This window comes from Papio anubis, chromosome 11 (genome assembly GCF_008728515.1).
Source record: "Papio anubis isolate 15944 chromosome 11, Panubis1.0, whole genome shotgun sequence".
Classification (NCBI taxonomy): domain Eukaryota; kingdom Metazoa; phylum Chordata; class Mammalia; order Primates; family Cercopithecidae; genus Papio; species Papio anubis.
Genome location: NC_044986.1, coordinates 17,708,793 through 17,730,184, shown reverse-complemented (window position 1 = coordinate 17,730,184; position 21,392 = coordinate 17,708,793). Strand labels below are relative to the sequence as shown.

The 21,392-nt window shown below is 35.7% G+C and overlaps 1 protein-coding gene across 6 annotated transcripts in view; it reads left to right on the top strand.

Annotated features, from left to right (window-relative positions):
* Positions 1-21,392, top strand: part of ATRNL1 (attractin like 1) — an 832,634-nt gene that overhangs the window by 401,583 nt on the left and 409,659 nt on the right. For all 6 annotated transcript variants that reach the window (XM_017944361.3, XM_017944358.3, XM_017944357.3 and 3 more), the window contains one exon: positions 4,989-5,050. In XM_017944361.3, the coding sequence (XP_017799850.1) occupies positions 4,989-5,050 (62 nt within the window). The remainder of the gene's footprint in view (positions 1-4,988; positions 5,051-21,392) is intronic.

Below are 21,392 nucleotides of genomic sequence, written 5' to 3'. Positions count from 1 at the left end.
TATTTCAGCTTATTCTCTGAAAACAAGCTGGAATCAAAATAACATTCATATTTCTTTACATTTGTCTTTATTATATTTATTAATAGGTAGAGATAGATAATATAATTATTTCAAGGTTTAGAATGTTTTGGTTCTTTACTTTATGACTTTTGCTTGAAGAAGTAGTCATTTTTCCCCTGGCTACTTTATTTATTCAAATATTCTTTGGACAGATGTAAAAAAATATATAGAGATGTTTCATGTGTATGTATGTGTTGCTTACTTGCCTGAAATTATGATCTTTCTTATAAGGTACTTAGTTATATGGATCCACAGATGGCAGGTAAACCATAATAAAATTCTGCCATTCCAGCCTGAATCATGTGCTTCACCAATTTAAGTATATTGTTACTCTGTTGGTTACTCCCACTACTTACTTACCGTTTAAATTAAAGAAATGCCAAATCTTTTTATATGTTAAAGAATGGCAGATATTTGGGAGTGATAATAATGAGTTAAATAGGGATTGCACAAATGGATTAGTGAAGGCCCATATTTGAATATTATATATGTTAATAATCAATACTTTTTTTCCCCTGCAAATGTGCCACTTACTCTTTGAAAATTTTCCATCTCAGTTCCTTTCCCCACTTTTGTTGGACCTTCTTTGTTTCGTCTATATTTACTTTGTTCTGCTTAATTTTCATTTTCACTTTTAGCAGTTTCTCCTCATTATGAGTCCTGCCCTGGGATAGAGATTTGACTGGTTGCTTTTGAAAATTCATGTACTCCAACTGTTCCAGGCTTCTTTAGAACTTCCTCAGGATCCCTTTGAACTAACCTACTCTTGTATTGAGCAATTCTACACTTCTGCTTTCACTTTCTTATTCAAATTGGACTGGCCTAGTTATAGTTAATACCTTTTTGAAACTTTTGAGTTTTCCTGTTGATTCCCTCTTTTTCCTGCCTCATAGACACTGGTAGCATATACACCTTGGGTTTGTCATTTACCCATACCAGTTTATGTTTTGGCATTTAAGGGGATAATCTGCCACTTACTTTTGTTAGAATTGTTGTTGTTGTTGTTGTTGTTGTTGTTGTTGTTGTTTTTGGCTTTTCAATTTAGCTGCTGTATATTTTAATATTGGAAGTCAAGGATATCAAAAACTATCCTACTACTCCCACTGCCCACTCAGAACTCTGTCTCATGGATTGCATTTGTTAATTTCTAAGTAGTTAAGCTTGTTTTGGCCATATTTGAAATTATAGTTTTAATTTTATTTTATTGGAATATGTTAATACAGCTCATAAAAGCTACCATTTAGATTTTTAAAAATACTTTCTCTGTACAGTGTTTATTGTCTTCTTTTTAAAATGTTCTATGGATTAAAATATATATTTTAAATCGTCTGTGTTCTTGTTGATTTCTGCTCTGTTTTGTAACATAAATTCTTGAAAGTTCAGCCTGTAGTTTGTTTCTACTTTGTCAGGTTCCACATTCTCCGTATATTATTCTGTTTATGTTAACATCCCCACCACTCTGTTGAAAGTTCATTTGTGTAAATTACTCATGAAGTTTATGTTGTTAAATCCAGTAACCAACAAAATCAACCACTACTTTCTTATTGCAACATTTCTGTTATTTGACCGCCTTGACACAACCCTTTCCTGGTTTCCTCCCACCTACCTTTCCAGTTCTTCTTTTAAGCGCTAATGATGGGGTGGCCCTGAATATCCTCTTAGAGATAATTTCTTCTGCATCTATTCTGTTTCCTAGGGACTATCATACAAGTACATGATTTTAAAATGACATTTATGTTCCTTTGATTTCCAAATTTTTAAATCTAACCTTTCCTCTGAGCTTCAAGCTAGTAGCTACTGTCTACTCTTGAACATTTAATAGGTATTTCACATTTAGCATATTCTAAGTAAGTTTTTCTTTTCTTATTTCTCCCTTGATCCTCATGGCCCTTTTCTATTCTCAGTAAGTAGAAATATCTTTTCACTTGTTCTTGTGAGAGCAAACTGCAATAGTCATGATTGATTCTTCTCCTTCATTCACCTGTCATATCTAATCCTTCAGCATGTCTCCTCACTTCTTTCTCTAAATTATGTTCCCAACTACTTATTTTTGTCTTGATGACTACTACTCTTCTGCAAGCTACTATCACCTTATGACTAGAAAAATCAAATATCCTCCTCTCTTATCTTCTGGATCCCCTCAGTTATTTCTTTCTCACCCAACAGCCAGAATGATATTTTTCTTGAGAGTTAGATCATGTCATTCCGATAGCTCAAAACTTTCGATGGGTTCCCATTGCCTTTATAATATGTTCTGAACTCTTTGTCATGGCCAATAACCTATGTGACTTGCTTTTTGCTTTCTAGTCTGAATTTATTTACAACTACTCTGTCCTTTGCTCACAATACTCCAGATCTTATGACTTTTCATAAACATGTCTAACCTAATCATCATCTTTACACTTGAGAAACCTCTACCAACAGACATTTTTGTGGTTTTAAACATCTTATTTGGATAAAAGCTCATATATCACCCCTTTAGTGTGGCCAACAGCTCTAACCACCTGATCCAAATTAGCCGCAAATCCTCCTAGCCCATATCATCTTTTTTTTCCCACTAAAAACACCACTGTCAACAATTATGATATCCCGCTACAAGTTTACCTGGTTATTTTCTCCCTCTTGCTATTAGAAAATAAACACCAAAATAATAGGAGCTTTGTCTTATTACAATGGTGTCACTAGCACCTAGAACAGAACTTGTTTAGTGACTATTTCTTGAATATTTTTACATGATTTAAATTATTTAAATAGATTAATTTTGTGTCTTTTTGATCAGATAACTTTTAAAAGAGATATGCATCTTAATAATTTCTTCCAAAATTTTGTCATTATCAAATTCCCCTTATATGTCCAGGCATTGTGTTTTTACTTATTTGGCCTGTATTTTTGGTGTATATTGTTTTATTATTGTTATATTTTCTTTGTCTCAGTGTTTTATTTGATCAGGTTTTGACTTTGAATTTCACTTTGCCATTAATATTGGTTTACATGTTTTCTTGTTTTTAAGGGCCTATTATATCTTCTTACAGTATTTTATATTTTGAATAAAAATGTGTCACTGTTCTATATGTGTTTTCTGCTAAAAACATAAAGCTGAATTGTATATTTTAATTTACTGCAAAAATGTCTGTCTTTCAATGTGGATTCAGCCTGTTGATATTTACTGCAATTGTACTTTATCTTATTTTGTTAATTTTATGTTAGATTTATTATTTTGTTATTTCATCTGTTCTCTTTTTTTATATATTTGCTAATTTATTTAAGCCTTTGTTCAAGCTCCTTATACCCCCTTTTCATTTATATTTATCAACACTGCATAAGGTTTCCTCCTATTGCTTAATTAAACTAATTTTCTTTATTATGATTTCAAAATATTATCATTTTGAAGATTTTCCTGTTAGTTCTTAATTATTGTTTCCAGAATTCTGTTACCATGGATTTAAGTTCTTGTTGACAGTATTCTTTGATAAGCTTCATTTCTATGACATTCTTATGGACAATCACCTAGGAAGAAAATTCAGTATTTTAAACTTTAAAAGATGTTTTTTCTTTAATCTTTTATGATATTTTCACCTATAACCAATCTCCTATGCCAGTATCTTTCTTCAGCCTTTGTATAAGTGTTTCATAATTCAATAGCTTAGAAGCTCGTAGGAAATGAATATTACTATATTTAAGCTTACATGTACATGCCAAAGAATCATTTTCTCAACTTACTGTAATTCTTTACATAAGAAATACTGACATCCCTTATTTTAGAATGCCATTTAAATTCCTTAGTGTTCTTTCCTTGCACTGAAAGCTGGGACAATTATAGGATTCATTTCCTTTGTTTTTCTTCACTCAGGGATCATAATCTCCGGCCACTTGTCCAATTCCTGAAATTGGTTGTTTCATATACTTCACCTGGTTTTCCAGCTGTTTACAGCAGGAGAGAAAATTCATTCCTTTTCAGTAGAAATTCTATTATGTTTTTGAAAGATTTTCATAAAATATTATTAAAAGAAAAAGATTTTAATACCTGAATGGTTTAGCTTCAGCAATGTGAGAAAACTCACTTATACTGACATCTCATTTATACATGATACAGAAGTTTAATAATGTTTATATTGTAACTTTTACATGCCAGAAATTATGGTAATCATTAAATTTGTATTAATTCAGTTAGATTTTCTATAACATTATAAGGTAGATGCTTTTATTATTACCATTCGCATATGGGGAAACTGATAAATAGACTAGTTTTTCAAAATATACAGGGCTAGTAAGTGAAAAGCCACATTACACCATCAGTTATTCTCTATCCAGATGCTATATTGTTGAATGATACACTATAATACTCTTCCTCAAGGCAGATGTTATAGTATGATCTCTATAATGTTAACAGAAATGGAGAATGGTTTTAACTTTTTTGGCTAGTTTCACTTTTTAAAATTAACTTCTTACTAACATTAACAAGTTTTAAAATGATATGACATATTTTATTATTTGAATGGTGTGAAACAAAACATTTGTGTGTATATATATATATTATATATATATATATATATGAAGCTTCTGCAGATGAAGATATATAGGGAGAAAATTCCCTATTTTCTTAACTGAGTTGAAAATTTGGGTGTTTTGGTTAGGCATATTTAATCTGTCGTAGTATTTCACACGAAACTCTTAGCATATATCCTTAAAGTAATTTTCTAATCGTTTTTAAAATATTTCATGTCATATTCTATGCTATGACCATCATTAGCAGTTGGATATATTAGGTATTCTAGATGAAGTTTTGATTCCATCACATATTTGATTTATAATATGACAATCCAAATGTCTTGGTGATTTAGAAAAACTATATTTACAAATGTCACAAAGTATCACCACAGGTTTTAGAGAAGAACATACTTTCAATTTTTTTTATTTTGATTTTTCAGATTGCATTCTCACAACACAATACAATCATGGACCTTGTGCAGTTTTTTGTCACCTTCTTCAGGTAAAAGTTTGCTTTGACTGACTTTGAACTTGTCAAGCCTATATTCTGATATATGTGCTGTCAATCTGTTAGATAATTGACCAATTCTGTAACCTTAAAGTATCATAGAGTGTGTCTTGAATAGCTTTATATGCTTAAACATATCCCACAGAGCAGAGGGAACATAGCTGAAATGTACTTGTGCAAGATTATTTTGCTGTTAACACTATTTAATGGCTAATGGATTCAGTGGAAAGAGGATAACTTTGTGTCCCCCATCACATAAATAATTATAGCCTGTTTTAATTAATGAAATTAACAATGCATGCATCACATGGATTAATTACATCTACAAGAACTAAACCAATTTGTTTATTTATTAGATAATTTTGTTAATTGTGTGACATATTCATTGTAGGTTCATAAAAAGGGTTCCACAGTGAAGCAACTTTGTAAAATGCTATGTGTCCTAAAGTTAAATAGCGCTCTTTTGGTTGGTTTTCAACTGGCAATCTTTCTCAGAGCTTTTAAAATGCTAATTTGCAATGTGTCATTCTGCAGTAGAGGTTATAGTTTGTAGCATTTGTCAAAACATGAAAACTGTTTTCAGGGAACATTTATTTTCATTTCCATGGGATGTAAATATAGAGACTCTGGGTTAGGAGTTAAAGTTATAGAATGTCTGTGTTATGAGATCGTAGATCCTCTGGATTGGAAGAGATCTTATTTTTGTTAACATTGTTATTCATGTTTGAATTTTATGCTGGTCATTTGGGTGGCTTTGTGCAAATTAGACAAGTATGACTTCTCTTTCTGGCAGATAAAGCCCCACATCATGGCACACAACTTTGAAAATAGTGCAGTATGAATTTTAACCAACACTTATCAACTTGGCTGGGTTGCCATACAGTAAAGACCTGCAGAACTCAGTCCTTAGCACAGATGATGTATTTGGAACTTTTCTAAGCACAAAGTAACATCATCTTGTTGATTGTCTTGTCCAGACATCCATAAAGTATTTGAATTTCTAATACCTTATTCACTGGAGTCTGCAAACATTTTCCATTAAGGGCCAGATAGTAAATATTTTAAAATTTGTGGGCTGTATTGTCTTCATCGCATCTATGCAACTTTTCTTCTATAGTGTTAAAGTGGACAAAGCCAATATGGAAACAAATGGGAGTGGCTGTGTTCCAATAAAACTTTATTATAAAAACACCTGGTGGATTGAATTCAGCCTGTGGACATAATTTGCCCAACCACTGATCAGTTTTATGCCTGAATGCCTTTAATGACAGGAAGCTCACCAGCTCCTCAGATAGCATTTTCTATCATCAGATAACAAATTGTTCTTTATAACTGAGCTAAAATCTGTCTCCCTCTGATATCTCTCCTAATTCCTCCATATGGGCCCATATATAACAATTTCAATTTCTCATTTCCATTTACAGCCCTTCAGATTTGTAAACTATTTTCTACAATTCACACATTCCTTGTTCATTTTTCTACTTCTCTTGATAAGAGAAACCTTTGCCATATTGGTCAGTTTACTCTGAAAACAATCATGTTCGTCTGCACCTTAAAATACTATAATTTCTATAATGTATTTTGATAAACTTATTTATCAATAATATGTGTAAAAAGTTCATTCATACTTTAAATTTGTTCCTTAAAATGAAATTTGAGGAAACATCTCAAATATGTTTAATATTTTATAACTTTTTACTTCAGAAAACAAATGAATTTTAAGGCTATTAACAAAGTTACAATATGGTTTTAGAAAGTACTAGAGGTTACAATTGAACAAGCGTTATTGAATGCATTAAAACAACTTTAGTTGTTGTTGTTGTTGTTGTTGTTGTTGAGACAGGTCTCACCCTGTTACCCAGGCTGCTGTGCAGTGGTGCTATTTCGGCTCACTGCAACCTCCACCTCCTGGGTTCAAGCAATTCTCCTGCCTCAGCCTCCTGAGTAGCTGGGATTACAGGCACCTGCCAACACGCCCAGCTAATTTTTGTATTTTTAGTAGATATGGGGTTTCACCATGTTGGCCAAGCTGGTCTTGGTCTCCTGACCTCAGATGATCTGCCCACCTCGGCCTCCCGAAGTGCTGGGATTACAAGTGTGAGCCACCACGTCTCGCCTAAAAAAAACTTTTTGATGCAGAATAGTCTTGATGGAAATTCACTGGAAGTTTGGTTAAGTGCAAAATTTCACAAAGTTGAATATGTATGTAAATTATTTGAATCTTGAGGTTTTTTATTTTAAGCTTTTGAATTTGTGTGCATATTTAAATTCAATAGCTCTTTTGTTAAGTAAAAGAAAATTACTGTTAATGTGTACCATGTCTTAGAGATGATCCTATTTATTATGTTGTCATCATGGACAATGTAAAATAAAATATTCTAATCTTTGTGTGTGATAAAATATATTTGATGGGTTTTTTGTCATTTAAATTCTTCCAGTAGTGAAATGTAAATTAGATCACTTAAAAATGCGTCACTGTTAAGAAAAATATGGACAGGATATTTTGAAGCTTATTAATTATTAAGTTTTATAAAGTTACTGCTAAACTTTAAGAGATTTTAAAACAGGTTAACATTTATGGAGACCCCTCAATCAGGCCATTTTTACTGTTATTGCTGTTATTTTGGTAAAAGAGCTGAGTGTGTCAGCTTTGCAGTTTAGCCATAGTTCTGTAGGGGCCAGTTCTCAAACTCTTTGTTAGATTTTACCTCTATGTTGTGTGTAGTTTTGACAGTTCAACGTAATTGGGCCAGTACTAGGGAGATCACTTCCAGACATAGCCTGGCTCTGTTCTTAATGTTTTGTGCCATCTTAAGTAGGTCACTATTTTAGTCTGTTTGTGTTGCTGAAAAGGAATACCTGAGGCTGGGCAATTTATAAAAAGAGGTTTATTTGGCTCATAGTTGTGCTGGCTGTACAAGAAGTAGGGTGCCAGCATGTGCATCTGGTGAGGGTATCAAACTGCTTCCACTCATGGCAGAAGAGGAAGGGGAGCTGGCATGTGTAGCAATCACATGGGGAGAGAAGAGGTGAGAGCCAGAGACTCTTTTAAACAGCCAGCTCTCATGGGAACTCATAGAGTGAGAACTCTATGGGTTCATTACCACAGGGACACCACCAAGTCATTCACGAGGAATCTGCCCCTGCAACTCAAACACCTTTCATTAGGCTCAACCTCCGACATTGGGCATCAAATTTCAATATGTGGCTTGGAGGTTCAAATATTAAAATTATAGCATTCTATCCCTGGCCCCTCAAATCCCTCATGTCCTTCTCACATATAAATTTTAATCATTTAATCCCAATACTTCCCAGAAGTCTTAACTTGTTTCAGTATCAACTCAGAAGTCCAGGGTCCAAACTCTCACCTGAGACTCAAAGCAAGTTCCTTTCAGCTGTGAGCCTGTAAAATCAAAATCAAGTTATTTATCTCCAAGATACAATGGTGGAACAGATATTGAGTAAACATCTCATTCCAAAAGGGAGAAATTGGTCAAAATATAGTGATAACATGCTGCATGAAAATCCAAAATCTAGCAGGGAAGACATTAAACATTAAAGCTCCACAATTATCTCCCTTGGTTCCATGTTCTGTACCCTGGGAACATGGATGCACCACGGCCCTGCTCTACTAGGCATTTCCCTGGTGGGTACTCTATTCAGGACCTCCAACCCCATATTTCTGCTCAGCATTGCCTCACTAGCATCTGTCTGCAGGGTCTCCACTCCTATGGCAGGCTTGTGGCTGGGCACTCAGGCTTTTCAATACATCCCCTGGAATCTCAGTGGAAGCTGCCAAGCCTCTACTACTCATACTTTCTAGCCTCCTTCAGTGGCAGCAGGAGCAATACCTGCGGCCATTTGAGCAGTGAGATTTGGGAAACACTTTCTAGAGATAGGGCATGACAATGTTGTCCCAAGCCTGTCATCCAAAACCATACCATCTTCTTTGGTCTCTTGGTCTGTGATGGGAAGCCCAGAATTGTGACAGATTTGTGACATGCCTTCAGGGTCTTTCCCCCATTGTCTTTATGAAGAGTACCTGACTCCTTTTTTTCATGCTACTTTCTTTAACAAGTGTTTGCTACCCCAGCACTCTTGGTGTCCTCTTCTGAAAACACTCTTTCCTTCTCTGCCACATGGCCAGGTTGAAGATTCTACAAACTTTTATCCCTTGCTTCCCTTTGGTTATAAATTCCAACTCTAGGTTATTCATTTGCTCCCACATGTGAACATAAGCTGTTAAAAGCAGCCACATGACTTCTTGAGCACTGCTGCTTGGCATGGACACAATGTAGCAAAGTTATTTGACAGGGTATAACAAAGGTTATCTTTGCTTCAGTTCTGAATTATTTCCTCCTTTCAATCTGAGACCCTCAACATGGCCTTTACTGTCTATATTTCAATCAGCATTTTGGTCACAGCCACTTAACCAATCTCTAAGATGTCCCAAACTTTCCCTCATTTTCCTATCTTATGAGCACTCCAGTTCCAAACCCACTTTGACATTTTTAGGTATCTTTATAGCAACATGCCACTTCCTGGTACCAATTTTCCGTCTTAGTCCATTTGTGTTGCTATAAAAGAATACCTGAGGCTGAGTAACCCTATATAAAGGAAAGAGGTTTACTTGGCTCATGGTTCTGCAGATTGTGCAAGAAGTATGGTGTTGGCATTTGCATCTGGTGAGGGCTTCAAGCTGTTTCCATTCATGGTGGAAAAGGAAGGGGAGCTTGTATGTGTAGAGATCACGTGGTGAGAAAGTAGGCAAGAGAGAGAGGAGAGAAGTTCCAGACTCTTTTAAATTACCAGCTCTCATGGGAACATGAGAAACAATGATGGCACCAATCCATTCATGATGGATCTACTCCCATGAACCAAACACCTCCCATTAGGCCCCACCTCTAACATGGGGTGTCAAATTTTAACATTTTATTTGGAGGGTCAAATATCCAAACTATGGCAGTCACCTAGCTTCTCTAAATCTCAGTCCTTTTATTTATTGAACTAAAGGATTTTGTTGTTGTTGTTGTTGTTGCTGTGAAGTAATATAGTAAATGATTCAAAAATTGAAAAGAATTATTTTTTAAATTTGTAAAATGGAAAAGTAGATGTGTCTGAGTCAGGAAAGTCTGAATTATTTATTGTAAAGAAATAAATGGAGATTTGGTAGAGACTACTATCCCTGTACCTTTCAGACTTTTAATGGTGGCATTAGTTTTCTATATCACTGGATGACATAACATTTTGCATTTATTAACTTGTCCAGTTGGGGGTAGTTTCAGAGATTACCAGTTGGTCTTTTCCACTATGACTGATCTTGTCCTATAACCCTGGACACAGTGTAGGGGTTATTCCAGCTACCTTGTACATCAGGTCTATTTATACACTTAAAGAGTGGGGAAATGACCAAAGGGTGGATCCATTGACATAGTGGGCACACTGTGAGCAAGAATTTAGTCAGAATTTGTTATGTGCCCCCACCCCCTGAACACCCCAACTCTAATAAGAGGCCAGGATGATATTTTGAATGCCTGGCTGTCTGTGTCGCTTCTACCCTCATGTCCAATAGAAGTCAAAATGTCTGCTTATTCCTCCTGTACTGTCTATATATTCTCATGCATATGCCCGTGTATATAATCAAGTATATGGTGTAGGTATTTTCAGGGATCATTTTACCCACTTTTCAAAATGTTTCAAGGATCTTTCTTCTATAGACTCAATCACCTGATTAGTTAATGGGTTTTGAATTTGAAAATTAGCTGAAATCTGGGAACTGTGAAGAGAAACATGGCCCTCCATTGAAGCAACAACCCTCAGTCTCCTGTTCCTTCATTCTCACTTAAAATGAAACAAGATGTTAAATAGTACCACTGTTAGCTGCCCACCTATTTTGCCCTTCAGAATACCATGCTTTATTAATAATTCCTACAACTCTTTGTGAGCCAACCCTCTTGGCAGTTCATCCAGTCTTGTTGATCTAATTATGGTAATTGTAGTTTCTGGATTCTGGCAGTTAAGCACTGACACCTGTCCTCTAACTCTGGGTCTCCATCCTTTTATGGCAGTTAACAAACCTAGCCCTGTGACTATCTCTCCTATTTTCAGGCCTGCTCTGAAGAGGAGAGCCAACTCTAAGCCTCCTTATAATACTGGTGCCTCTCTCATCAGCATATTCATAACAGCCTTAATGCATAGGGTGTCCTCTCAGTCCTCCCATGGAACACAACCTGGTAGTTCTTCTGGCCTCATATAATATGAACCATTCCAGCATATCCCCTTCTCTCAGTGTTTTTTATAACTTTCTCTTCCACAAACCAGGACAACTCAGGCATTTCAATTTCACTTGTACTGGACATTGCATTTTTCAGGCTTCTACGAGTCACTCTAGCAACAAGTTTGCTCCATTCCCTGGAATCCTCAGTAGGATATTACATCTCTGTGGTCCCTAAAATGTGCACCAAAATCAATGAATTTTTATTTATCCAGTCTTAACATTTCATTGCCCTTTATCAAATATTTAAATCTGGTCATACTTCCACAGCTCCTCCCAGTACATGCTCCCTAAATCTTGCACCTGCTTCAATTGTGCAATCCATTTTCTTTCTTATCAGGCTCAGTTGGGTCATGCTGTGATTTAATCCCACTTATCAGTCTGGCAGCCAAGAAAAGAAGTGGTGACAGCTTGTGAGGGGGCACCTGTTACCTAAGAGAGAAAAGAACTCTTTAGTGTCTTCCAGCATAACAAAATGCTAAGTATTACTAGGAAAGCGGGCGGTAAAACCAACATCTTCAGAAGCATTCATTCAGATATTCCTATCCCATATTTCAGGTTCCTAGGTCTCCTGAACCATGGCCCTTTCGTATAACACAACTTCTTTGACTTAGCATTCTGTCATCTCCGGAACTCTGCAATTCTATAACAATTAGATCATCATCCTGCTGGTCATTCATGTTGGCATTTCTGCTGTCAGTCATCAGGGCCTCATTTAAAGCTATGAAAGAGACCCACTGGCTCTTTTATTTAGCCAGTAAGGTTTTTTAATGGCCTTCAGTCTCTCATTTTCCCTCTGCAGGTATCAGAACAACGTAATGATAATCAGTCTACTCCACTCTCTTTTGAAGGTGCTTTCCCCATCTTCCAAATGCCTGAATTGCTGTACCTTCAAGTTTTTTCTCTATCAGGGCATTTTCTTAGGTCACTACCGGTGAAATCCAGCAATTTAAGTCTTCTGCCAGGAACTGTGTTCCACCCACCAACATGGATGTTGTCCTCTTAGCCTGCCAGTCAGTGAGTGAATCAGTTCCTCATCTCCATCTTACCTTTTGTTTTCTTGGACCACAAGTCCTCTGAGACACAGAAGCCAAGATGAGATAAGATAAGCAATAAATGTGTTAGGGGAACTCCTGTAAGGGGAAATTGGGAGAGAGGAGGGGAGATAATGGGAAACCTTTAGACCACAATGCCTACCTGCCTTTGTGAGGGAGAGAAGGAAGAAAGGGAAGGTGAGTGAAAGACCCTGAGAATGCAAGGCACTTCTAAGAATGTTTAATGCCAGTGGTGCAGCCTTGAGCAAAAGTCACCCATCAGAGGAGTGTTCCATCTCCCAGGAACAGGCCTGCCTTGGTATCTCTGCCATGTTTAGTCCTTGACTAAGGACAGCCCTTGGGAAGCATGGGCTCAGTGTGAATAAAATGATGGATTTCAGAGTGCAGTAGCTGGGGCCACCAGTCAGTTATGCTCTCTGCCATCAGCGATCAAAGAGGTACTTTTTCTTTTTTCTCTCTGAGATGGGGTCTCACTCTGCCTCCCAGGCTAGAGTGTAGTGGCACAATCTCAGTTCACTCAATCTCTGCCTCCCAGGCTCAAGCGATCCTCCCACCTCAGCCTCCCGAGTAGCTGGGACCACAGGTGCATGCCACCACGCCTGACTAATTTTTTTTTTTGTATTTTTGGTGGAGACAGGGTTTCACCATGTTGCCCAGGCCGGTCTCAAACTCCTGAGCTCAAGTGATCTGCTCACCTCGGCCTCCCAAAGTGCTGAGATTACAGGTGTGAGCCACCGTGCCCGGCCAGAGAAGTATATATCTTAGTGGTTGGCACAATAGTTATTTGTTGTGTGTGATGGTTGATAGAACTGATGTATAAAACCTGTAAAAAATGATTTTGGTAATGTGTTTGTATTTTTTTTTGTAGTTTATATTTTTGAGGGTAGATTTTTAAATTTAACTAACTTTCAGTAATATTTATGTCTATGCAGGTTTTTAATTTTTTCTTGACCTAGTTGGTAATTGAATTTTTAATGGAAATTGTCCTCTTTGTTTCACTTTACAAATTCATTGGCATATTTACAATATTAATACTCTGAAGTTTTTTCTATATTAGAATTGTGCCTACCCTTTTATTGAGAATTTTGCCTATTTTTCCTTCCTTCCTTCCCTCCCTCCCTCCCTCCCTTCCTTCCTTCCTTCCTTCCTTCCTTCCTTCCATTCCTTCCATTCCTTCCTTCTTCATTCATTCCTTCATTCATTCCATTCCATTATTCCTCATTATCATCATCATCATTCATTTCCATCATTACATCCATCCACTCCATTTATTTATTCCTTCCATCATTATCATTATTCCATTCATTATCTTCCCTCCACCCTTCCTTCCTCCCTTCCTTCCTTCCTTCCTTCCCTTCCTTCCTTCCTTCCTTCCTCCTTCCTTCCTTCCTTCCTCCCTTCCTTCCTTCCTTCCTTCCTTCCTTCCTTCCTTCCTTCCTTCCTTCCTTCCTTCCTTCCTTCCTTAAAAATAATCTGCTTCAGCTGCTTTCTGTAGACATTAATATGTAGTATGCTGGCCTTATAGAATGATTTAGGAATTGTTCCTTCCTCTTCACTTTTTGGGAAAAGTTTGAGCATTGGTATTAGTTATTTATTAAATAATTGGGTGGAATTTATCAGTGAAGCCATTGAGTTCAGGGCTTCTTTGTTGTGGTATTTTTGATTACTGATTCAATCTCCTTACTGATTATAGATCTATTCCATTTTCTATTCCTTGGTAGATTTTATGTTTCTGGGGATTTGTCCATTTCACCTAGCTTATCCAATTTATTAGTGTACAGTTGTTCATCATACTCTTCTATAATCATTTTTATTTCTGTAGAATTGGCAATAATGACCCCACTTTCATTTCTAAATTTAGTAATTTGAGTTTTCTTTCTCTTTTATTTTTTTTAGTCAGTCTAACTAAAGGTTTGCCAATTTTGTTGCTCTTTTTCAAGAATCAATTTTTGGTATTGTTGATTTTCTCTATTGTTTTTCTATTTTCTTTATTGTTTATCTTGCTCTAATATTTATGATTTCCTTCATTCTGCTACCTTTGAATTTAGTTTGTTCTTTTTCTAGTCCTTTAAGTTGTAAAGTTAAGTTGTGTATTTGAGATCTTTCTTCTTTTTTAGTATATTTATAGTTTAAAATTTCCCTTTTATCACTGCTTTACAGGGTTCCATGAGTTTTGGTATGTTGTATTTTAATTTTCACATTTCTCTAAATATTTTCTAATTTCATTGTGATTTTGTCTTTCATCCATTGATCAAGTGTGTGTTGGTAATTTCCATATATTTTTTAATGTTCAAGTTTTTCTTCTGTTATTGATTTCTAACTTTATCCCACTGTGGGTGGCAAAGATACTTTGTACATTTATATTTTAAAATCTTTCAAGATATAATTTATTACCTAACATATATTCTGTCCTGGAGAATGTCTCCTGTGCCCTTCAGGAGAATATGTATTCTGTTGTTTTTTTATAGAGTATCCTGTATATATCTATTAGATCTTGGTGGTTTATTGCATTGCTCTAGACCTCTGTTTCTTTTTTTATCTTCTGTCTGATTGTTCTATCCTTTACTGAGAGTGGAGTTGAATTATTGTTTTAATCGTTTGGATTTCTCTTTGTTCCTATTGTTACTTTTTGCGTTAAAGAACATTTTTAGCATCAATATAGTATTTCTTTATTAGAATGTGTCTGTGTCTTTTTGCATATCTTTTAACATTTTTTCTATTGTTATATTTTGTGTGTGTTTCTTTTATACCAAAAATATCTGGATGTTTTTGTTTTGTTTTGATAATCTGAGAATCTCTTAATTTTATGTGACAGGGAAATAAATGGAAATATTCTTTTTTCTTTCTGATTTTTATTAATTGAGTGAGCTTCTAATATTCTTTTATTTTCCTTTTAGCAGTTTAGGAATTATAGTTTTATATTTTTATTTAATGATTACTCTTAAATTTTAACAAGCATATTTCCCTAACTAACAATAATATTAATCGGTATCTCTTTCATCCTCCTGAATCGTATAGGAGAACTAAAAATCTTTAACATTTTTACTCTTACTTATCATTGTCTAATTTTTAAACATATTTTCCAATTTCTAATTTTAATTTGTGTTTTATTTGGTGAGACAATTCACATATAATAGAATCCACCAATTGAAAGTGCACAGTTATTCTTCACCCATTATCGCAATCAATTTTAGAACATGTCATCATCCCCAAAAGAAGCCATGTACTCATCGGTAGTCACTCCTCTCCCTCTCACATACCCCTAGTTCTGAAAAATCACTAATCTACTCTCTGTCCATAGATTTGCCTATTCTGGACATCTTACGTAAATGGAATCATACAATAAATACGTGTTCTTTTGTGACTGGTTACTTTCATTTAGCACAATGTTTCTTATCCATAACATAGTATGGATCAGTACTTCATTTCTTTTTATTGCTGAATAGTAATTCATCTTATGTGTATAACACATTTTATTTCTCTATTTATTAGTTGATTGTTATTTGGGTTCTTTCTTCTTTATTCACTATTGTGAATACTACTACTATGAACATTTGTGTATAAGTTTTTATGTGGATGTATGTTTTCATTTCTCTTAAGTATATAATTAGGAGTAGAACTGTTGATCACATGGTAACTCTAGGTTAAACATTGTGATAAACTGCCAAGCTTTTTCTAAAGAAGACGTATCATTTTATAATCTTACCAGCAAGGATCAGACATTCATTTTTTCCACATTCTTACTAAAGTTTGTATTAACTGCCTTTCTTACAGCCATCTTGGTGGGCATAAAGTGGTGAGAGATGATGCATATTTAGATGAATTAAAAATGAAAGATTAGAAGAATCTAAAGAATACAACAGGCAAAGAAATAATAAGAGTTAAGCACTTGAAAAAAACAATCAAAGATGGCTACATGGAAGCAAGCATGCACGTGGGTAGAATAATGCAAAGCTAAGTATGGTGTTCATGATTCGGGAAAAATAAGACATTTAATCATGTTGTACATAAAGATATTCTGAAAGAGAAAAAAGAAGAAAATGTAACTCCCTAGAGAAAAAAGTAAACCTAATTTAGTCACAGAATCTCTATATCAAAGTGGTATAATCCTGGTATATTTGCCAGAAAGTTTTTTAAAACTGGGTAAAGGCACTGTGAAGAATTACAAATACACGTAAGTCCCCGTTTAAAAAAATGAGATTATAATGATGGATATGTTAATGGAAATGAGACCTGAAGATATGGATTTTGCTAAGTAGAAACAATACATGATTTCTTACAGTATTGGAAGTTTACTTAGGAATTTTCTCCATGGTTTTGTTGTGGAATAAAGTAGATATTTAGGACCGAACTGTTCTTGTAAACCAAAATATTTAATGCAGTGGTAGTAAACTAGTGACGGTACATTTTCTTGCAACTTAGTCAAACCAGTGTTCACCATCTAGTTTACAAAGTTGAGGTTTAGTGTACTAGATGCTGAAATAGATTTCTCCGAGAGTCATGTCAGTAACTTCACACTTTGACTTAAATATTGCTTTACACCTCAAACTTAACATGCTTTAAATTGAATTTACTGTACTGGCAAACTGTCTTTTTTTCCAGTTTTCTGTAGCTCAGTTATAGGTATCACTGTTTAACTCACTTCAATACTTGGGACTCATTGAAATCCTCTTTCCTTAATGCTCTACATGAACCCCAGTTCTACCTTCTTTCTATCAATATATTGTATGTAAATTAGCCAAAGTGGTTATTTTAAACATACATTATTAACTCCACTGTTTAAAAGCTTCCTTTTACCTGTATAATTCAAAGCATGAGTATTCTCATACTTAAATATACCAGTCACTTTTTCATTGTTAGAGGGGGCAGTGGTTAATTACTTGCCTTTTTTTCCAGCATATTTTTGGTCCTTATTGTTTGTTTTTTACCTCTGTTGGAAGCATTTAAAAATTTCTGTGCAGTAAAATTCCTTTTGAGGGGAGTACAGTTGTGTGAGTTTTAACACATGGATCATTTGTTATAATTACCGGCTCTCCCAGGATACAGAATAATTCCAAAGCCCCAGTGAATACCCCATACCTTCTTTGCAGTTAGACTTTCTCCCCACCCATACACCCTGGCAACCATTGACCTGATCTCTGTTCTCACAGTTTTGCCTTTTCCCGAATGTCATTCAAATGGCTTCTTTCCCTTAGCCTACTGCATTTAAGATTCATCCAAGGCAGTTTTTTGTATCAATAGTCCATTTCATTTCACTGCTAAGTAGTATTTCATTATACGGATATATCACACTTTGTTTATCCATTCACCCATTGAGAGATATGGATTGTTACATTTCTTGGTATTTATGAATAATGCTGCATGATCAACATACATACAAGTTTTACACAAACATAAGTTTTCATTTCTCTAGCATAAATACCTGGAAGTAGGGTTGCTGGATCACAGGGTGGATATGTATTCATCTTTATAATTACTGCCACTGTTTTTCAGAGAGTGACTGCACAATTTTGTGTTGCAACCAGCAAAGCTCAGGGTTCCAGTTGTTGCACATTCTCGCCAGTGCTTGGTCCTGTCAACATTTTTTATTTTAGCCATTCTGATAGATGTGCAGTGGTATCTTGTGGTAATTTTAATTTGCATTTCCTTAATGGCTAATGACATTGAATATGTTTTCATGTGCTTATTAGTTATACTTTCATTTTCTTTGGTGAAGTATTTTTCAAATCTTTTGCCTATTTTTAATTGCTTTTTAGTTTTGCTTTTTATTTTTGAATATTGAATGTTTTTTGCATATTCTGGATACAACTCTTTTTGCCAGATGTGATTTGCAAATATTTTCCCTCAGTCTTTGAATTGTCTTTTCATTCTCTTAATGGTATCTTTAATGTAGTGAAAAGTTTTAGTTTTTATAAAATTCAATTTAATGCATTTTTAAAAAATTGATTATGCAGTTGATGTCATATCCAAGGACTCTCCCTAACTCAAGTTTACATAGATTTCTTTCTAAGAGTTTTATACAATTATGCACTACATAACATTTTGGCCAAAGACCACATATGTGATAGTACTTATAAGATTATATTACTGTATGTTTACTGTACCTTTTCTATGTTTAGATATGTTTAGATACACAAAAACCATTGTGTTATAATTACCTACAGTATTCAATACAGTAACATGCTATATAGGTTTTTACCCTAGTAACAATAAGCTATACCAATGGCTTTCATGTATAGTAGGGTATACCATCAATGTTTTTGTTTGTTTGTTTGTTGACACAGAGTCTCGCTCTGTCACCCAGGCTGGAGTGCAGTGGCGCAGTCTTGGCTCACTGCAAGCTCCCCCTCCTGGGTTCACACCGTTCTCCTGCCTCAGCCTCCCAAGTAGCTGGGATTACAGGTGCCCACCACCACACCCAGCTAGTGTTTTGTATTTTTAGTAGAGAAGGGGTTTCACCGTGTTAGCCAGGATGGTCTCCATCTCCTGACCTCGTGATCCTCCCGCCTTGGCCTCCCAAAGTGCTGGGATTACAGGCATGAGCCACCGCGCCTGGCCACCATCAGTGTTTGTTTAAGCACACTCTAAGATGTTTGCACAGGGATGAAATTTGTCTAATGATGCATTTCTTAGAACATATCCCCATTGTTAAGTGACACGTGACTGTATTTTTATGTTGTACATTTAGATCTGTGATCTGTTTCAGTTATTTTTTGTTTATGTTGAGGTGTAATTCAATGCTGATTATTCCATATGTGGATATCCAGTTGTTCCACCATGATTTGTTATAAAACTATCCTTTCCATTTTGAAATGCTTTTGCAACTTTGTCAAACATTCACCATAGGGTTCCAGTCCCGGGTAAGAGTGTGTAAACACACATCTCTTTTTCTCTAACTGAACTCAACCATAAAACCTGGACAAAATTCATGGGCAGCTATTTGGTATATGATATCAGCAGGCAGAGCAGAGAACACCTGAATTCAAAGTACTGTTGAACTGTCTAGAAGTTTGCCATTTTTCCCCTTTAGTGCCCCCTGACCTGAAGTCAATGCAATTTGAAACTTGAAAGTAACTACTACAGTTTGGACAGGGAAAAGTCCTCTAGTTCTGGCCCATGATGTGGAAAAGGGAACTCTTAAACTCAGAGAGAATGAGGGAGACCTCCCTTCCATTTTTCCCTTTCCTGAATTCACTCACCCATACCCCAGTCAGTCTGAAGCAGGAACATGGGCAGCAGCAAAATGGCTCACAGCAGGAAGCTGTAAGAACCAAAATCCCAAGGGAAAGGAATATTCTTCTAATCATAGGGGAGCTCTGGTCACAGAGAGCCAAGATAAACCCTGTTGATTTCCTTCTTATCTGTCCTCCCAGCACAAAACGTGGCGCAATAGGAAAAGGGTGTAGTTTCTGGCCATATGATGGAAAAGTAGAGCCCACAAAACCAGAAAGGACCTGAGAGATAATGGAGATAGAAAAGCCTTCCCATCAAATGCTTTATAAAATTCTGGGATCACCCCTGAGCTGCCTGTGTGCTAATCTGATCCTAATTAACATTATCATACCAAAGAATTTGAGAACTGAGCTCTGCTTTGAACTCAGGTAGAACTCTGCTTTGGCCCTGGACTGAACAGTGGGTGACCCTCCTGCTGGACAGACTCAAGAAGCACTTCGAAAGCTTTGGATACATCGTGACCATAGCCTCCAGATGGATAAAACAAAATATCTCTATAGAGAATATCAACATTATCTATAGAGTATAAACAAGACCTCAATCCCTTTTAAAGTCAAGGTAGTACAAGAGAGATGGATTAAAGGGTACAGCAGAGGCCAGGCGTGGTGCCTCACACCTGTAATCCTAGCACTTTGGGAGGGTGAGGCAGGTGGATCACGAGGTCAGGAGTTCGAGATGAGCCTGGCCAAGATAGTGAAACCCCATCTCTACTAAAAATACAAAAATTAGCCAGGAGCGATGGCACGTGCCTATAATCCTAGCTACTCAGGAGGCTGAGGCAGAAGAATCGCTTGAACCCGGGAGGCTGAGGTTGCAGTGATCATGCAATTGCACTCCAGCCTGGGCAACAAGAACAAAGCTCCATCTAGAAAAAAAAAAAAAGAAATAACAGTGGAGAGGGCTCTAATGGAAGTAGTCATTCTTAATTACCAAGTCAAGGACTATCTCTCAATGTTTAGTGCTTTAAGAAAACTTTCATCAGGTACTAGATCTATTACCTATGCATATGAGAAAAGTGACATTTGATCCCTGCTTCAAATATAAAATAAATTCTAGGAGGAAAGGTAAAAGCAATGAAGCATCTAGAAGGTAATGTAGGAATTATTCTTCATAACATTAGAATATAGAATGGATTCTTAAACAGGACACATAAAATACTATAACAAAATTACACTACAAAAAAAAAGAACACTTTTTCTTATCAAAAGACACCATTCACATTATAATGAGTCAAGTCACACAGTGGTATGAAATATCTGCAAACTGTATAAAAGGCAAAGGCCTTATATTCACACTATGTAACTCATATAAATCAATTAAAAATAGTCTGAAAACTCCTCCAAAAATGACAATAAACTGACAAACACGTCACAAAAGAAGACATCCAAGTGTCCAACAAAATACGCAAGTGCACTCGACTTAATTTTTATCTGGGACTTCAAATTAAAACCACAATATAATACTACTATATACCTACTACAGTGGATAAAAAGAAAAAGACAAATAATACCAAGTGTTGGAGAGGATGTGGAACTATTAATACTTTTAGTACACTAGAAATTGATGCGATGGCTTTGAAAACAAGTAGATATTATATTCTAAAGTTGAATTTACATATACTCTATGGCCCAACAATTCCATGTCATCAAAGCCATGTGAACCATATTTATAGAAGCATGTTTTACATGCCCCAAACTGGGAATAATCAAAATACCCAAAAATAATAGGATGGAAAAATATACTTATATAATGTGGAGCAATGGGGGGAAAAAAA